Source organism: Microcaecilia unicolor, chromosome 10, assembly GCF_901765095.1.
Source record: "Microcaecilia unicolor chromosome 10, aMicUni1.1, whole genome shotgun sequence".
Lineage (NCBI taxonomy): Eukaryota > Metazoa > Chordata > Amphibia > Gymnophiona > Siphonopidae > Microcaecilia > Microcaecilia unicolor.
This window is the reverse complement of record NC_044040.1, coordinates 140,753,848-140,773,415: the sequence shown is the minus strand read 5'-3', so window position 1 is coordinate 140,773,415 and position 19,568 is coordinate 140,753,848. Positions and strand designations below refer to the sequence as shown.

At 42.2% G+C, this 19,568-nt stretch overlaps 1 protein-coding gene across 1 annotated transcript in view; it reads right to left on the bottom strand.

Moving 5' to 3' along the window:
* Positions 1-19,568, bottom strand: part of KIF1A (kinesin family member 1A) — a 483,588-nt gene that overhangs the window by 397,249 nt on the left and 66,771 nt on the right. Inside the window, 5 exon segments of the mRNA XM_030216849.1 lie at positions 1,715-1,826; positions 3,804-3,982; positions 6,639-6,704; positions 8,203-8,382; positions 8,918-8,994. Coding sequence (XP_030072709.1) covers positions 1,715-1,826; positions 3,804-3,982; positions 6,639-6,704; positions 8,203-8,382; positions 8,918-8,994 — 614 coding nt within the window.

The following is a 19,568-nucleotide window of genomic DNA, read 5'->3' as shown; positions in this document are numbered from 1 at the left end:
CCTTGACGTCAGAAACGTACTCTCCATTTGTAACCACCAGGTCCAGAACAGCTCCATCCCGCATCGGTTCTGTCACCCACTGCCGGAACAATTCTTCCTGTAGGGACTCTAAGATCTCTTTGCTTCTAGACGACCCCGCAGCTGAGACACCCCAATCAACATCCGGCACATTGAAGTCACCTATCAGTAGTACTTCCCCTTTCCTAGCTATCTTGCGGATGTCTTCAATTAAGTCCCTGTCCATTTCCTCCGACTGTGAGGGTGGTCTGTATATCACTCCAATATAGGTACATTTTCCTTTCCCTCTTTCCAGTTTAACCCACAGCGCTTCTTCCATACCCCACATGTCCTGCAGTTCTGTCACTTGGATATCATTCTTAGCATATAATGCCACACCTCCACCCTTTTTTCCTACCCTGTCCTTCCTGAATAGATTATAGCCAGGTATAGCAACATCTCAGTCATGGTTCTCCGTGAACCACATCTCCGTGACCGCCACTAAATCCAAGTCCGCTTCCATCAATGTAGCCTCAAGATCTAGAAGTTTGTTTCCCAAACTACGGGCATTGGTATACAAGGCTCTCCAGATTTTACTCTTTTTATTCACTTCTATAGAGGTATTAGATGTTCTACCTTCCTTGGAGTTAATTATGGCTTTGTGGCCTTTTACACCCCCCCCCCCCCCCATCAATTTTAGTTTAAAGCCCTCTTTAGTACTTTAGCCAGCCTGTTGCTGAAGACACTCCTTTCCTTCCTTGACAGATGGACACCGTCACCACTCAGTACCTCTTGGAAAATCATCCCATGGTCTACGAAACCAAAGCACTCTTGTTGGCACCAACCACGCAGCCACACATTTGTCTCCAAGGTGCGAGATTCTCTCATTCAACCTTTACCTTCGACAGGGAGGATCGATGAGAACACCACCTGCACACCTAGATGCTTCACCCTCTGACCCAAAGCCACGAAGTCTCATATGATACGTTCAGTAGGATACTTAGCTGTATCATTTATGCCAACATGGATGAGTAGCATAGGAGCGTGGTCCATAGGCTTGATGAGTCTAGGCAATCTTTCCACAATATCGTGAATCCTGGCACCAGGCAGACAGCACACCTCTCTGGACAACATATCTGGCCGGCAGATGGGCGCTTCGGTACCCCTGAGGAGTGAATCTCCAACCACCACTACCTTTCGCTTTCTTTGGGCCAATTTTCCAGCTGTGATGGCAGTTTTGGTCATTGTTTCATCCTGTTTTTTAGATGTTTCTAGCTCTTCTACCTCCAGGGCTGTGAACCGATTCTTTAGCTGAATAGAAGGTGGAGTTGAAGGATTCATCTTGTGGGACTTGGTGACAAAACCATTTTTTGGCCTTCACACTTCTAACTACAAATCTTAGTTGGAATTTGTTTTGTGGCTAATCGGTATGCCATTCATAAATATTTTATAGTAAATCTCTTTAGGTCAACTAAGCCAAAGCAATTCAAAAATAGAAATATAAACAAAATAAGATTTTGAATACTTGTTTCAAACAATATATTTGTCATTGAGAAATCAGAACTTAACATTTAGCAGCTATATCAAACTGGAAAAGGCTTAAAGGTAGCAAAGTTCCCACACGCTCAGATCTTCAAAGCCCAAATATTTGACTACAATGCAGTGGCACGGACAACTGAAATCACTAGCCCCTCCCCCTCCCTGTCTCCATAAGTACCTTTTCAGTGGAGATGTCTGTCTCTGCATCATGACGTTTCTGTGTGAAAATAATGTTGAACACAGCATGTGAGCGGCTGCTGGTTTCATTCATGTTAGTGGCAGCCACTGTCCTGTGGAGATATTGAAGAACGAGAAGAGTGTGAAACTCAAAACAGAACAAACAAAATATCAAAATTTGAAACAAAGGAGCACTTACCTAAAAATTGACAGATCACAGATTTTAAACTCACTAAGATATATAAGGGAGAAAAATCACCAGTGAGATCTAATTGAGTTTTCAATACTCTAAAACAAATTGCAAAATTTTGGTCTCAACTGGCCCACCTAACTACAGGACCTAGTACTCAGGATGAGTTGTATCATTTTGTACCCCACTTTCAGTCCGCAACATCATTCCAGCAAATCCAGATTAATTGTATCAAAATGGCAGGTACACCTTCTAATTCTTCAAATCAAGAAATCAATTCTGATTTTATAGTGAGTAGATGGTTTATAAAAATGAGAATCATCAGATCTTCTCCTACCTTTCCTCCGCAGAGGATGACTGAAGGCCATAATATTCATTCCTTCTGGGCACAGGGATCAGAAGTTAGTAATTCTATTCTTATCCTTCCTCTTCAGAGTCGGGTAGCAAGGTTGAACAAGATTGAGCGCTGGCTTCCAGGGCAGACACTGGACAAAATGGTGCCCTGAACATCAGGTGCTTTCACTGCCACTCTTCCCTTTCAGGCTTGCATGCTTACAGACTGACAAACTGACTGAAAGTGTAGTCACCCCTCTTGCCCATCTCATGCAATGGCCCTGTTGGCATTCACAAGCTCTCACTCCCTTTCAGGCAGCAGAGAAAGAACCAACAGATCTGCTAAATTCTGGAACAGAGAAGTACTGAGTCTTTCAAAGTCTCCCCCAGAAACAGTGGCATAGCCTAGGTGGCTCAGTTTCACTTCAGGCCCACCCAGTGGCAACGCATATCATTAGTGTAGCTGGCAGGGATCCCTGGGCCCCGCCAGCTGAAGAATCCTCTTTGGAGTTCCTCCCTGACCCTCTCCCCATGGGCTGTCTCATCTCTGGACCAGCAAGCAGCATATTTCCAGCTTCCGATACTGGTACAACCCCTCACCCCCCTCCTGCTCATGCTTGGTTCAATTGGCACCCCCACACATGCGTGCATGAGGGATGCTGGTTGAATCAAGCATACATCGGGGGGCAGTGTCGGTGTTGGAAGCTGGAAATGCGCTGCTTACTGCCACAAGGATGAGACTGCTTGGGGGGGGGGGGGGGCACCAGAGAAGATTCTTAAGCTGGCAGTATTCATTTTTACTGCTTTGGAGGTGGGGATGGGGGAGAGGGGAAGCAGCAGGCAGAGATGAAATATGTGGGTTGTGCCCATCCAGTTCACCCCGGCCCACCCAAAAACTGAGGTCTGGCTACACTGCTGCCCAGAAAGTGACACAACAATGGCTCATTTGTAGTCAGCAGCAGAGAATAAAAACTAGAAGAGTCTAAATGTGTAGAGGGTAATTAGTTCTGAGACTAATCAAGTATCTGGAAGCAGACTTCTAAGTCTAATCACTGTTTTAATGAGATCAGTACACCTCAGGCTATATAGATACTGATAAGGCAATGGCACTTACAGTATGTCATAGATGTATGCAGGCAAAAATTGTCCTGTGTTGTTTGTGGGTTTTTTTTTCTTTTTTAAAAATATTCATTTCAGGGCAATTTTATAATTTCATAAATAGTGCACACTATAGCTAAACTATTCTTCAATAGGAACCAATGAGCACATCCATAGGAGCCAGCTCTGTGGGTGCTTGAGCACCCCCAACATTGAGAAAATTCCTTGTATGTGTCCAGGAAAAGGGTTATTTCCATTGGGCTTAGCACCCCCAATAATTCTGAAAGGTTGGCTCCTAGGAGCACTTGAACAGGGGCCTTATTCAGCAATTGTGCACAGTATTAATGACACAGGAAGAAATTAAAATAATGCACATCCCTAATATGTCATTCCCAAAGGCAGTGCCCTTGAAAACATACATGCATAATTGTCAACTTCCCCCATTGCCTCACATACTGTTTGTCTTTACCTGGCCTTGTTTCCAGAATCCATGAGATCCTGAATGTCATTATAAGAAGTCACTGCAAGCTTGGATAGATCTTCAACATATGGTCCCAGGAGGGGATGCTCCCTCACCCGCAGATTCCCCTTGTTTTTGGGGTTCAGAAGGTCCCGTACTCGTTCACAATAAATCTCCATGTAGCTCACCTACCCAAGAGCAAGAAAGGATTGGTGAGTCTGTACTGCCCTTTTTCTTATTGCAGTCAAGCTGCATGCATTGAACTTTCTTTCATGCACAAGCACTGCAGGAATATTGCTCAGCTGATTTTATTTTTATGTTTTAAATAAGATGTCTCTGAGGGGCTCTTTTACTAAAGTTTAGTGCAGACCAATGTTCCCGCTAAGAGGAATGCATGACTGATTGCTCATATGTTGTAGGGGCGTCGCTCACAGCATGGTTGTTTACAAACATTTTTGTTTGTGCTATACACAGAAATACATTGCTAATACTGGAATCAAAAATTGTTGGTTTTTAAAACTTGTTGCTCACATAAAAAGAAATTTGCACACACGAGGCCACTCCTTAGAGAAACACTGGCACACACTAACAGAATTAGTGTGCACTAAATTCAAAGAAGCCCATAGGTATAAAATAGGATTCTAAGCATTTAGCGCATGCTAACCTTTAGTAAAAGAGCCCCTTATATTGAGGTCCTTTTACCAAACTGTGGTAAAAGGGAGCTTGAACTAGCAGCAGGGACCGTTTTTGCTGCATGATGAGGCCCTTTTTACCACAGCGGGTAAAAAGGCTGAAAAAAGAAATGGCCATGTGGTAAGATTTCACTTACCACGTGGACCTGCGAGGGGGGGCACTTACCACCACCCACTGAGGTGGCAGTAAGGGCTCCCTCGCTAACCCGGTGGTAACTGGGTAGTGTACAACACTGCCCGATTACTGCCGGAAATGTCATGCGCTGGGAGCAGAACTACCACTGGCGCCCACGTTGGGCCAGCGGTTGTTCCAGATTGGCACGTGGTATGACCGCAGTGGGCTTACCGCCACCTTGTAAGTTCTGACAAAAAGTGGCCTTAGTGCACCCTTGAACGGATTTTTCCGCAGCTGTAAAATGGACAATTTTCATTCTTTTTTTTTTTTTTAATTTATGACCATGTACTAATGTTAAAAATACAATAATCCACAGAGGGAACAGGGCAAACTACCCAATAATACAAAATTCCCTGCTCAACTTGCAGGCAAACATGTGACCACTACACAAAATCTGTTCAAAAACCATCACACAAAAAAGAAAAAGACAGGGAGTATAGCCTCAAAGCTAAATGCCCCCTCCAAGACAAAGTTTCAACAACAGGGACTACAACAGGTATTATCACAGACACACTCCCTGTCGCTGACAAAAAGTATAATACAAGTGGAGAAAAAAGCCAAATGGCATTAAAAAAACACCACAGAAATGTGAATGGTTACAGGATGTCAAACAAAGTCATCACAAGCCAGTGTGAATGCAAAAGAAAAAACAACGGTACAGGAAGGAATGGTCTGAAACACAAATAAATATATCATATAAAGCAAACAAATATAACTTAGCTGAAAAGTCTTAAATGCATGCATGCAGTCCAACTGGCATCAGATGAAAAACCATTTGTGTGAGACCATTAAATAAAATTCCCATGGGAGCACTTACTGCCACTCATTTTGTAGGTAGTAAGGGATTATATGCTAATCCTGTGCTAACTAGTTAGTGCATGCTAATGTAGCTACACTCCATTCTGCTTCTTTTCCTCTTCCCATGTACAGCTGCGCTCTTCCTCCTCACGACGCGACATACTGCTGCTACTGCCTGGCTGGCTCCTCCTCCAGAGCATGATGAGGTCATCAGCTGATGCCTTTATTGCTCAATTCACCCTCCTATTGGTCAAATTTGGAGCTGGAATGAGGCTTGAGATGAACCTAACCTCATTCCAGCTCCAAATTTGACCAATAGGGTGAAAGCCGCCCAAAAAACAAAAGCCCGCCGAAAAAGTCGCAACCTGCGACTGAATAAAAATACCCATTGGTGAGTAAAAGAACCCGCCCAATTCTACAGGAAACTGGGGAGTTGGCAATCCTGTGTCCCATGGTATGACATTTTAAGCTGCATTAGGTACGCATTAGTGCCTAATGCAGCTTATTACATAAGAACATAAGCGTTGCCATACTGGGACAGACCGAAGGTTCATCAAGCCCAGTATCCTGTTTCCAACAGTGGCCATTCCAGGTCACAGGTACCTGGCAAGATCCCAGAACAGTAAAACAGATTTTATGCTGCTTATCCTAGAAACAAGCAGTGGATTTTCCCAAGTCCATCTCAATAATCACTTATGGACTTTTCTTTTAGGAAATCATCCAAACCTCCTGCTAAGCTAAAACAGATTTGCATAATTTCCTAAAAGAAAAGGGCCCCTAAGTTTCTGCAAATACACAGTAGACTTATGCACAATAATTAATAATAAAAAAACACATTCAAAGTCTGAGTCCTGACTCTTTTACAAAGCCGTGCTAGCGATTCCTGCGTGGCAAATGAGAGGAAGCCCATTCATTTCCTATGGGCTTCCTCTCATTTGCCACGTGGGAATCGCTAATGCAGCTTTGTAGAAGAGACTCTGAATAAGGAAAAGATCTGGACTTTGGCTGAATGTGGATGAGCAAATTTTATTTCCCTTGATTAAACATGTGGTAAAATCTGAAAGTGAGAAACTGATTTCTGTCTCACATTTTAATGTTTGCTATAAAGCATTAGGAATTCACCACTGTAGAATCTAAACCCTATAAAACTTATTCTTTGGGTTATGTTATGTACTGTACCTCCACAGAATAGGACATGTTATCATTTGTTGTGTCACTGATTCGGGAGAAAAGATCTTCACATAGCTACAACAAGAAAATGAAAAAAAATATATATATATATAGACCAATATCAACATACAGGCAGCAACAATTTATGGAACAACAGTTAATCACCATTTTTTGTTTGATATCTTAACTCAAGATAATTTGGGAGATACTATGTAAACTTCATTATACCATACATTTTCAAAGTATCTCAGATCAGATCAGCACCGCCTTGTACTGTTCCCATGGCTACCAGATCCCCAATTATGACAGGACTGAGCATGAAACACAGCTCTGCCAGTGCACCTCACCCTAGAACTACAGCAGCCCCTGCTGTTTCATTACTGGACTGTCCTACCATACTATCAATTTACCTTATTAAAGAACAGTAGCATTTCTGGTTTCTAGAAATTCTGCCAATCTATCTTAATCTGAAACATGATCTGCTATTCCCAGACATACTAAGTCACATGAATTTGGCGTGTGACACACTCATTCGGCCCAAGTCTCCACCTCACAGGGCAAAGCCCCCTCCTCTCATGCACTAAGGAAGCCGCAAACAATGCCCTGGTAGTCTAGGGTAGGTTGAGCAGCACAAACCCCCCAATCACTGCTTCCTGCGCTGGCTCCACAGTTCTAAACATTGCCTCGAACTCTTGCGATACTACCGCGAGAGGTCGCAGCCATAATTTTGAGCCTTGGAGCCGGCACAGACAGCAGCAACTGGAGATTGCTGCTGACTGATCTATCCTAGACCACCAGGGTATCGTGATTGGGGGGGGGGGACAAGGAGGGAGAGAGGTGCTAGCTGCATTGGGAGAAGCAAGGATGGAGAGAGGTGCTGCATTGGGGGGCAAGGAGGGAGAGGTGCTGCATTGGGGAGGGGGCAAGGAGGGATAAAGGTGCTGGAAAGGAGGTCAGATAGAGAAGAGAGAGATCCAGTGAGGGAAGGTATGCTTTAGATTTCAGCACGGCTTTTGACATGGTTCAACATAGGAGACATAAATAAACCGATTTTCCTTGGTATAAGCCCTAAAGTGACTGACTGGCAAGGGTTGAGTGGAAGGTGCCATTAAGGCTTTAAAGGCCAATTTTCAGTAAACCAGCTTGGAAGTAAATGAAAATGTCTAATCTAGACAAAATTATTCATATACTATTGCCTCCGAATATGTAAGTGTAAAGTATTCATATTGACCTGCACTTCTTGCCCCTCATCCCGCCCCCTCTGATGACTTCCTGTCAGAAAGGGTGAAACATGCAGCACTGGAGTGTGGGCCCTGGCACTGCTATAAACAAGGTAAGCATGATACCCCCCAAATGTTGGTGCCTCCCCTGCTGTGATTATCTTGCTTACCATGTCCACTGGCCCTGAGTAGTTTGTCTCATGTAAACAGTATAAAGGCTGCTCCATAAAGCTTCAAAAGTACCATAAACTCTAGTTAGTGACATCTAGTTTCAATATTTACAGGATGATAAAGAGGTCTATCATCTTCCCCAAGTCTCTAGGCAACTACAGTAACATAGTAGTTTTGTTTACCTGTGGAATTATGCCTTGTTGATCTTTCTCCTGTTTCCCCATCATAGTATAAGATTTCCCAGCTCCTGTCTGCCCATAGGCAAATATGCAGACATTATAACCTTCAAAGGCATGCTGCAGCATCTCCTCACCAATGTCCTGATATACCTGCTTCTGGGATGCATAGTTAATATCTTGAGGCTGAGGAAAAGCAGTGAAAACAAGAGATGATGTTAGTGTTTACATTCTTATTTCTTGTTTATCAGCAGAACATTAAGCATAACAAGCAAACCCCAAGGCTGTTAATAAACACTTCCTCCAATACTTTCAAAAGTTCTCCTGCCATTGAAGCATGAGCTAAGTAACATAATAGATGACAGCAGATAAAGACCTGTATGATCTGCGCAACCAAGATAAACTCAGTATAAGGTATGATGTGATACTATATATGTATACTTGACCTTGATTTATCCTTGCCATTTTCAGTACACAGACCATAGAAGTCTGCCCAACATTGTTCTACAGTTACTGAAGCCGAATCTGTCCAGCTATGATCAGGACACGGACCGTAGAAGTCTGCCCAGCACTGGCTTTGCTTCCCAATTACTGACGTTAGCTAACATATTCTGTCAGCTAACACCAGATTATTGATGTCATTTTTCCTTTTGACATCCCTGTCAGGTAACAATTAATGCAAAGGAGCTACAGATCTGTATATTATCACCATTGCACTTACCGTAGTGTGCGACCAGTAGGAATAGTCAAAGTTGAAACTTTTGGGTGTCTCTTTTGGCTGCTTTGGGTTTATGATGGCTATAAAATAAAAATGAAGCAGAATGGTGAGTATCCAGTCAATAAAAGATGTGAAGAAATGAATAAGTAACAGTTTCTGGCTTTTATAGATAACACTATGCTGTCCCATTGCTAACATGAGGCAAAACTCAAAAATCTACAAAACAACTTCCAGTTCCTTAAGAAACATGAGCAAGTGCATGGGAATACAGTAGGTGCCCCTCTGCTCAAGAACAGGCTTAAGCCTTAAATCAGAGGTGTCAAACAGAAGACCTGGAAGATTGCAAACGGGTCAGGCTATCAGGATTTCCCTAATAAATATGCATATTCATATTAATCTAGTAACTACCTTGCTCTTTTTAATTTTTATTACATTCCTTTATTGAAACCTTTGAACATTAAACTTATAAAAAATTTTTAATGCAATATTGACCTCACACTTCTTTCCATTCACTCCACTATATCTTTCATATAATCACATGGTGATCTCAACCACACTACGTCTGTTTTACTTTTCTTTACACATTCCCTATGACCATTTCCATAAAATTATACCGCTATTCAAAATATATCTAATGCACTGTTGTTGTCATTAGTAATTGCAGAATTCTTTTCTTAACAAATGTCCCACTTCTTTCAATTATTATGCATCAATGTCCACTTATCTCCTTATAGTATTGCAGTGAGTACAATCCCCATGTATATCTCCATATGTCATAACCAAATTTTCCAATTGCAGTATTCTTAATCCAAAGGCAACCAGTCCTCTGTTCTCTTGGTTATGTTCTTCTCCCGAAGCCACAGGCAAATCTGTTTCTCAAATCCCCAACCACTTAAAACGACGTCAAACCCTACACAAGGCTGTGTTTTGCTAGATGCATCATCAGGGGTTTTAACTCATACTTTTAAATCATACTTTTAGCCACATTACCCAGGTGGGCTTCCAATCAATGGCAGGAGCAATGGCGCCACTACACTAAGGAGTACAACGCCGTACATAATATGCATAAGATATATTTGGGTGCACTGCCTCCATTGTATGTGAACCACAATGCAATACAATACATTAGCTTATATACCACAAATGCCAAACAAGTGGTTCGATGTGGTTAACAATAAGAAGATAACTGGGCAAATACTAGGAGATACTATAGTTGACAAAAGTTAAAACCGCAAGAATAATTATTTAAATAGATACGTTTTTAACTGTTTTCTGAAGCTCAAGTAGTCTGGATTCAGTTTAAGATTTTGATGGCAAAGAGGTCCAAATCTCCGCTTATATTTTATAGCATAGTCATTTACTAGTAGTCAAGTAGACTAATGGAAGTAAGTAAGGTGGTTTATGGTCTTTTATAATTTCTGTTTGACATCCCTGAATAAACCATGTCTAGGTGAACATCTGGTGCATAGCCTGAGAAAAATAATGAAGGCATTGTGATCAGGACTAGACTAAGTTTTGAGCAAAGTAGGCATGTGCCTAGGGCCAAAAGTTTAGGGGAGCCTGTCTGATGTGCTCAAGACTTAGGAGGCTAGAATTGTCAGCTATGTGGATTTTTTCAAGAGTTTAAAGATTTGTATATCAACTCTCTGGAAGGCAGAAACATGGCTAAAGTTTCTGGATATTTAAGAGTTTAGCCCTCTAAAGCTCTCTCCCTCTTTCAAATGCAGAGAGTGTGGTAGGATCCAGCCAATGGGAAGGCTTCTCTAGTCACAGTGACTGGGATGGGGAGAGAGATGTACTGTGGGGAAGACTGAGCTCTTTTGGTGGCTTTGAAGTCTGCCAGTGGAAACAGTAAGTGATTGGAGGGGGAGTGGGGGGTTACTGAAAAGAGCTCCACTTCTCCTGCCTATTGATCCTCTGTTGTTCATTACACTCCTTTCTGTCCTCTTCATTCCCTGGATTCCTATGGCTTATTACGAGTCCACCTGTCACTTGACATTCTACTTTTTGGCCCCTAAATTGTGGAATGATCTCCCACCGGCACTCTGTTCTGAATTGGTCTTTCTCTCACTCAGAGCTCTACTTAAATCTCACTTTTTTTTTTCCTTGAATTTGGTTTTACCCCTCCTGCCAGTTGATTGTGGGCTGTATTTATTTATTTGTTACATTTGTATCCCACATTTCCCCACCTATTTGCAGGCTCAATGTGGCTTACATAGTACTGTAAAGGCATTTGCCACTTTGGTAGATAACAAATACAAGGTTATGTTGTGATCAAATGAGGTAGGTGTGAATCAGGCATCATGGGGTCGAAGGGAATGAAGATTGTAAATTGGTTATGCTGTGTTGCTGGGTGTGGGGATTTACGTTGGATCGGTGGGATAGGCCTTTTTGAAGAGGTGAGTTTTTAGTGATTTCCTGAAGTTTAGGTGGTCATGGATTGTTTTCACAGCTTTTGGGAGTCCATTCCATAGTTGTGCACTTATGTAGGAGAAGCTAGATGCGTAAGTTGTTTTGTATTTTAGTCCTTTGCAGTTTGGGTAATGTAAGTTTAGGTATGATTGTGATGATCCAATTCTGTTTCTGGTTGGTAGATCTATGAGGTCTGTCATGTATCCTGGGACTACACCATAGATAATTTTGTGGACCAAAGTGTAGATTTTGAAGATGATCCATTCTTTGATTGGGAGCCAGTGCAGCTTCTCTTGCAGGGGTTTAGCACTTTCAAATCATATTTTACCATATATCAGTCTGGCTGCTGTGTTTTGGGCAGTCTGGAGTTTTTTTGTGAGTTGTTCTTTACATCCCACATAGATTCTGTTGCAGTAATCTGCATGGCTAAGGAACCTTGATTGTATTAGGTTTTGAAAAGTGTCCCTCGGGAAGAAAGGTTTTTTTTCATTTGAGTTTCCACATTGAGTAGAACATTTCCTTTATTACGGTATTTACTTGGCTCTCAAGAGTAAGGTTGTGGTCGATTGTGACGCCGAGTATTTTTAGGCTGTCTGAAGTAGGGAGTGTGTGTCCTGGGGTGTTTATAGTTGCGGGTTTGTAATTGTTATGTTGAGATGAGAGGATGAGGCAGTGTGTTTTTTCAGTGTTCAGTTTCAATTGGAATGAGTTTGCCCAAGGGTCCATGATGTTCAGGCCATCATTGATTTCATTGGTTATTTCTGTCAAGACATGTCTGAAGGGAATGTAGATTGTAACATTATCTGCATAGATGAATGGGTTGAGGCCTCGATTGGATAAGGACTTTGCCAGTGGGATCATCATCGTGTTGAAGAATATTGGTGATAAAGGTGATCCTTGAGGTACACCGCAGGCTGCTTTCCACGGTGATGATATGCTTGAATTTAATTTTACTTGGTATGTTCTGGTGGTTAGAAAGCCCTTGAACCAATTAAGTACATTTCCATCAATCCCGAAGTGGCCAAGAAGTCTTAGAAGTATATTGTGGTTTACCATGTAGAATGCACTCGACATGTCGAATTGGAGGAGAAGTATGCTTTTACCTATGGCTATTTCCTGCTTGAATTTGGCCAGGAGAGTGACAAGGACAGTTTCAGTGCGATGGCGGGAGCACAATCCTGATTGTGAGTCGTGTAGTATTGAGAACCTGTCCATGTATTCCGTAAGCTGTTTGGTCACCAAGCTCTCCATCAATTTTACTACTAGAGGGATGGACGTGATTGGGCGGTAGATGGTGAGATCGTTTGTTTTTTTTCTTAGTGTCTTTTGGTATTGGGGTAAGTAGGATGTTACCATATTCCTCGTGGAAGAAACTTTGTTGTAGCATGAAGTTTAGGTGGGAAGTGAGGTCTTCTATGAATCGGTTGGGGGCGTGTTTAAGTAGGTGACTGGGACATATGTCCAGTTTGCAGTGGGTGTTGGCAAAACCTATGAGTCGCTTGGTAACTGATTCAGTGGTGAGTAGGTTTGAATGTTGACCAGATACGTCAGCTGGGTATCCGCCGGGATTAGGTCCAAGTCCGTTGAAGAAGTTTTCAATGTCAGTGTGGTGATGAGGAAGAGTGCTGCATAGTTTGTTATTTGACTTTAAAGTAGGTAGCCGTTTGTCTGCTGGTGGAATGTCTGTGTTGGATGTGGTGACAGGGGTGGTGTCTAGTAACTTATTTAACAAGTTGAAAATAGTTTCTTCAGATCTTTGTTATCCGGTCCTATTTTAGTCTTATACTAGTAAAAAAGCCCTGTTTCTGATGCAAATGAAACAGGGGCTAGCAAGGTTTTCTTCAGAGTGTGCATGTGGGAGTGTCCGTGCCCTCTGCCCTTTCTCCCTCCCCCTCCCCCCCCTCCCACCCGTGGAGTCCAGTCCTTCAGTGTTAAGTTTCCTGCTGTTCTGTGTTACAGAGAGAGTGAGGGCATCTCTCTCCCCTTCCCCTCTGAGTCCTTCACTGTTACAGAGAGAGGGATTTCGTGCTGTGCTGTTTTCCTTCACTCATGGGGGAAACCGGATATCTCTGGCGCTTCACACTTCCGGCTGGAGGCTTCAGAACGTTGGTCTTGCCTTTTATATATATAGATATTATATTTATTGCATTTGTATCCCACATTTTCCCACCTCTTTGCAGGCTCAATGTGGCTTACATTACATCATGAATATTGGAAGTACATAAGAAAATAGATATTTAGTATTGCAAGGATCTTGGGTAACATGATAATGATAGAGCATAATAGTAGTATAGCAAGCAAATATCATAGGGCAATTCTGGATGTATGTGTAGGAGATCACATTTGTTGATCTTTGTGGTATACCTTATTAAAGAGATGAGTCTTCAGTAGTTTCAGTAGTAGTCTTGTAGTAGGCCCTTTTGGTTTGTCTAATTGCATATTTGTATTTTCTCTGTATTTGTTTCCATGCATTGAGTGTATGTTCATCTTTTATTTTTTTCCATGCTCGTTCAAGTTTTCTGGATTGTGTTTTGAGTTTTTTAAATTCGTCGTCGAACCATGGTATTGAGTTTTGACAGTGTATGTCAGTGGTGGCCTGTTTAATCTAGTTTAATCTATATAATTCTGTGTGTTTGAGCCTGTGTGATTCCTCTGTCCTATTTTTCATGGATTTCCTTTCTATTTATTATATTTGATTTTATTGTACACCGCTGCAATCATTTTGTTAGAAGTGCTGGTATATTACAATTTTTAATAAACATAGACATGACATGATGATAAGCAAGGCAGCCGAGGGGGGCAGGGGGGGCAAAATTCCCCAGGCCTGGCCTCCAAGGGGGCCTGGCGCCAGGGTCTGTTTCTATCCTGCTCCTGTCGGGACCCAGGTGATTGCATTAATGCGATAACCTGGACACGCACACAGGAGCAGGAGAGAAACAGACACTGGTGCCAGGCCCCCTTGGAGGCCGGGGAGGAGCAGATGCACTGATGCAGGAAAGTAGAGGGTGGGGCAGTGGCAGCCTGAGCGAGTGAGGGACGGTGGCAATGGCAGCTGCGTCCTGAGTGAGGGGCAGCAGCTGCATCTACATCATGAGTGAGGGGGGGGGGGCAGTGGTGGTGACAACTGTGTGGATAAGGACACTGAGTGAATAAGCATAATCTAAGGGGCCCTTTTACAAAAAAAAAAAAGTGGTCTTAGCGTGAACTTACACACGCTACAGCCATTTTTACCACTGGGGTAAAATGTCAGAATCTCCTATTTTTTTTATATTAATGGCCACATGCTAATTTTGCCATTAGAGAACACACCCACTGTCTGCCCCCAGACATGTGTGGACATTCATAAATTACCGTGGGATACTTCAACCACACATGTGGTACGCAATATTTTGCTGTGGTAAGCACACGTTAGCGCTTACTGCAGGTTTGTAAAAGGACTCCTATGTTTTGTACCTGAGGCAATGGAAGATACAAGAGTGTCAGTGGATTCAATCCCTGGTTGCATCTTCTCACAGCTTGGTGGTGTAACCACACAAGGAGAGAGAGAGAGGACAGAGACCGAGACAGAGAAGCAGCTAATAATTCTATCCATTTTGCCAAGGTGGTAGTTTTGGGCAACATTTATTGATGATGTGTTCGGTATTTGCAAAGGGACTCAATCTGAATTACTGACATTTGTTACCTATTTGAATGAGTGGCCACCCCACATTAAAATTCACAATGCAATGTAGTTTACACACTCTCATTTTTAGATGTCCTATTAGTGAAAAGGAAGGTAGACTTGAAACCAGTGTGTTCCGTAAGGAGACAGAAACACCTTTCTAGAATACACTGGCTGTCACCCAAAGAAATTGAAGGACAGTTTACCCTTCTCTCAATTTTTACGAGTGAGGAGGATCTGTTCAGAAGATAGTGACTTCAAAGAAAAATCGAAAGATATAATGAACAAATTAAGACACAGAGGATTTCCTAGCTATACAGTCCAGAAAGCATACAGGTGGGCTAAATATAACAACAGGGATTACCTACTATTGCAGAGGGAGGAAGATTACAAGGGGAGGATGAAGTGATAACATGCGTCCTAAGATATTCAACACCTGCCTTGAAGTGGCGGCAGCGATCAAAAGACACTGGCACATTATTGAAACATTACCTATATTTGCAAAGTTAGGGTAAGGTCAGCTTACAGCAGAGGTAGAAACCTAAAAGAAATTTATCTCCGGCAGCATTAAGACCACAAACTCAAAGGTATGGATCAGTATTTGGACATAGCAAATGTGGGATCTGCCAGATGTGTGGTGTGATAGTTGACATACGAGAGTTTGTAGATCCACAGACTGGCAAGAGTTTTGCTCTTCAATTAGGACAACATGTAAATCTGAATTTGTGGTATATTGTATTATCTGCCCCTGCTAAAAGTTATACATGGACAAACATCAAGAAAATTGGCCACACGGTTAACAGAGCATAGAGTAATATACACATTCCAAAAGACTACCGCATCACTGGCAGCACACTGCATCAAAGAGAAACATGATTTCGATGGGCTCAGATGTGCAGTTCTACATCAAGTAATTTCAAATAAAGTATATAATTGTATCCATTTTGCCAAGGAAACTTGTGCTCCTTCAGCAAGAACAAAAATGGATTTATAAATTAAACACTGTACATCCAGGAGAATTAAATGGAACCATTTTTTCTGAAAACTTTTGCTAAATATTGTTTCTGAATTTTCAGTTATGAGAGGTGTTTAAGTTAAGGGTCTTTAGTGATGCGGAATTGCACACCGATTACAGGTTTCCTGGATATTCAAGGCTGGCACAGGCAAACGGCGTCTGACGTCACTCTATAATAGGGAACGCCATGTTGAGAGCTCAGAACAGGACTAAGAAACAGGAGTGATTGCAGTGAAAAGTGAGGTTATGCTAAAGATATTTATGAAAGCGTGAATGAACAGTGAAAGCCTCGTATTTGGCTATAGTGTTTGTATCTTCTCTTTAGACAGTCGCAGTGACCACGGACCCTGAAGTAGGACCCAAAACTCTGGCCACAGTTAGGTTGTGGATAGCAACCAGACTGTACGACTGCAAAGATAAGTTGTATTCACTGAACTTTGATTAAGAGTGGTTAAAACTTAACATAGAGTGAACAAACAGGAAACACTGGAGATTTTTATGCAATGATGCGAGTGAGTACTCCGTAAGTATATGACAGTGTGACTGCAAAGTTCGGAGGTACTTCACAATATGTGAGACTTTTCCTCCAGTATTTAAAATAATAATAATTAAAAAAAAAAGATCTAACACGCTGTTTACAGAAGAAAGGATTCTAGTATATGATTGCCATATTTAAAACCATTTAACTTGCCAGAAACAGCTTCTGGCTGCTTAAATGGTACTTAACTGACTATCCAGCGATAATCAGTGGGAGATAGCAGGCTATCTGCTGCTGAATATCGCTGGTTAGCACTTAGCAGATAGCCGGTTATATAATACAATATAACCAGCTATCTGTTGATATTCAGAGCACTGCCAGTTAAGTTTGGCAGCCAACTTAGGACGCTGAAATAGCAGGCCTATCTTTGGTGGTTTTAACTTAACTGGCCAGCGCTGAAAATCAGATTGACCGGTTAAGTTGAACCAGACAAAAAATACCCGAATATTCAATGCCGATCACCGGAAACAGTACAGCATTGAATATCTGGACTCAGTGTCGACTGTGGGAGGCAGCCTGGCTACATCCAATGGTCTGAATATCAGCCCCTGAGAGTGCATGCATGTGTGTATCCGAAACAAGGTATGTATGTATGTGTGCGTGGGTGTGTGTATTTATGAAGAATGAGAGCATACATGCCTGTGTCTGAAGAGTGAAGATGCGTACATGTGCATCTTGTGTGCCATTGAAGAATTAGAGAGTACATGTATGTACATGTGTGCGGCTAAAGAACAAGAGGGTACATGGGTGCATATGTTCCTTTGTCTCTGCTAGGGGCAATCTCATATAATAGAATTTCCATTTGAATTTACACTGGAGTGGAGAGGTTTACTGGTGGAAATGCTTCTATGCATGTACTAAGTGAAGGAAAGTGTTCAGTCCTGGGGAATTTACCCAGCAAACTATTAAGTTACCGAGCAAACAGCATTGAAAACTGTCCTAATATTGACTCCTCCTTTCTATATCCTTTCAGAAGCACCAAAGAAAGCTAAACATTATTTTTCTTTTGCTTCTTCCACTTTTTGAATGCAGTTCGCCACAAGTAAAACTTTGTACTATTTATTCTTCAGACATATCACCCATAAATTTTCACTCTTTGAGGCAGTCTATCCATGGCATTTCTAGTTTGTACCAGAGATAGTGGAGGTGAAAATGACTTGACTAATTTACCTGGTTCTCAGCTCACAGCTACCTAGTTACTCAGTTCCAGGAGGGAAGCTTTTTAGCAAGTCCTGTTTCTGAACATATATTTCAGTGTGCTATTTGTAATCTCTGATCCTACCCACTGAACTCAGCACTGCAGGGTTGTCAGAAGTCCAGGACTGGCCTGAAAACGACCTCCTAGAACTGAGTAATTTGGCAGCTCTCAGCTCTAACCTTTAAGGTGCCAATTCTATAGAGGGGTGCTTAAATGTAGATATCTCGATGTGGCATGGAGACCGGCTGTTCTATAACAGCAATTGAGTAACCAGATTCAGTTACAGAATAGTGGCATAAAACTACATCATCATGCCAAAATATAGGCATGGTACCTAGAAGAAGGATATGACACAACGTAGCAGCAACAACAATGATAAAAAAGTGAGTCAAAAAGCCAAATAGAACCACTTGAAATTAAATGTCTAACAAACTTTAATGTTCAATCCTTCAACAAATGTTCATAGCACAGCTGATAGGATTTGTCTAATGAATTTTAATTTGTTCAATCCATCATCCAGTATTTGCAACGTTCGTAAAATAACTGATAAGACTCAACACAGCCGTGCTTCGGCGTGATGCCTGCATTGGGAGTCTCAGGTTCTATTGCATTAGAGAATTTTCCCTCTGCACAAGGGACACAGTCATAGAAGCACCTTGGTTTCCCATCTTGGGCAGCTTTCCTGTATCCCGGGGTGCAGCTCAGATGTTGGAGTAACAGCAAACAGACTCCCTAGGACAGCTTAGCTTCTGGTCAGTGCAAACAAACTGTGCCATGCTACTTTGGAGAGGGAAAAATCTCCAATGCCACAGAATTTGAGACTCCTGACGCAGGCATTGTTTGCCAAAGCACAGCCGTGTTGAGTCCATCAGCTGTGCTATGAACATTTGTTAATGAATTGGACATTATTGTTAGACATTTAATTTGAAGTGGTTCTATTTTTGGGCTTTTTCACACACTTTTTTCATCATTGTAAATGTAGGCCAGTTCTATGGCAGGTGTAAATGGGAGCACCTAAGTGCAGCAAGCAATGCATACAATTTACAGTATTCTATAAGCAGGGCCGCTGGGGGAGGGGGGCAAGATTCCCCAGGCCTGGGCTCCATGAGGGCCCAGTGCCAAAGATCAAAATAAACTGCTCTGCTGGCCACAGGTCCTTCTTTCTGCCACATGCTATGTGGAAACAGGAAGTTACTTCGCAGGAGGTGGGAAATGGCAGGAGGAAGGAACTATAGCCAGCAGAGTACTCTCTCATTTGGTGCTATGGGGGTGGGAAAGTAATGGCGGCGATGGAGTGTGGCAGCAGAGCCCTGAAGATTGTTTGTTTGCCCCGGGCCCAGCTTTGTCTCTCAGTGGCCCTATCTGCATAAGGGGGAGACAGACTGATGCCCAACCCATGCTCCACCCATACGTATACCCTCCTTGCACTTAACATGCCACAGTACTTACATGCTTCCTTATAGAATTGGGCTTAAGTACTAATTATTTCTGTATTTATGTGCACAAGATATTTATGTAACTGCAGGTGCTTGCCCAGGCTCCTTGATAACTCACAAACTATTATTGCTGCCATGTCCACAATTAGGCTCTGCACTTTTTCCCTGCTGCTTTTGGAAAAGTGAAATTCAGAGGAAGACTATGATTGAAAAGCTGAGGTTCAATTGGGGGATACAGGAAAAATGAATGTGACTCTGGGAGGTGAGGGGGGGGGGAGGGTGAAAAAAGAAGTAAATGGACGTTCAAAGATGAATGTTTGTGTAGGGAACAAAATAGAATTAATTCAGCCCTGGCTCTGATTACCTGGAACATTCTTATTTGCATTGATAAAAA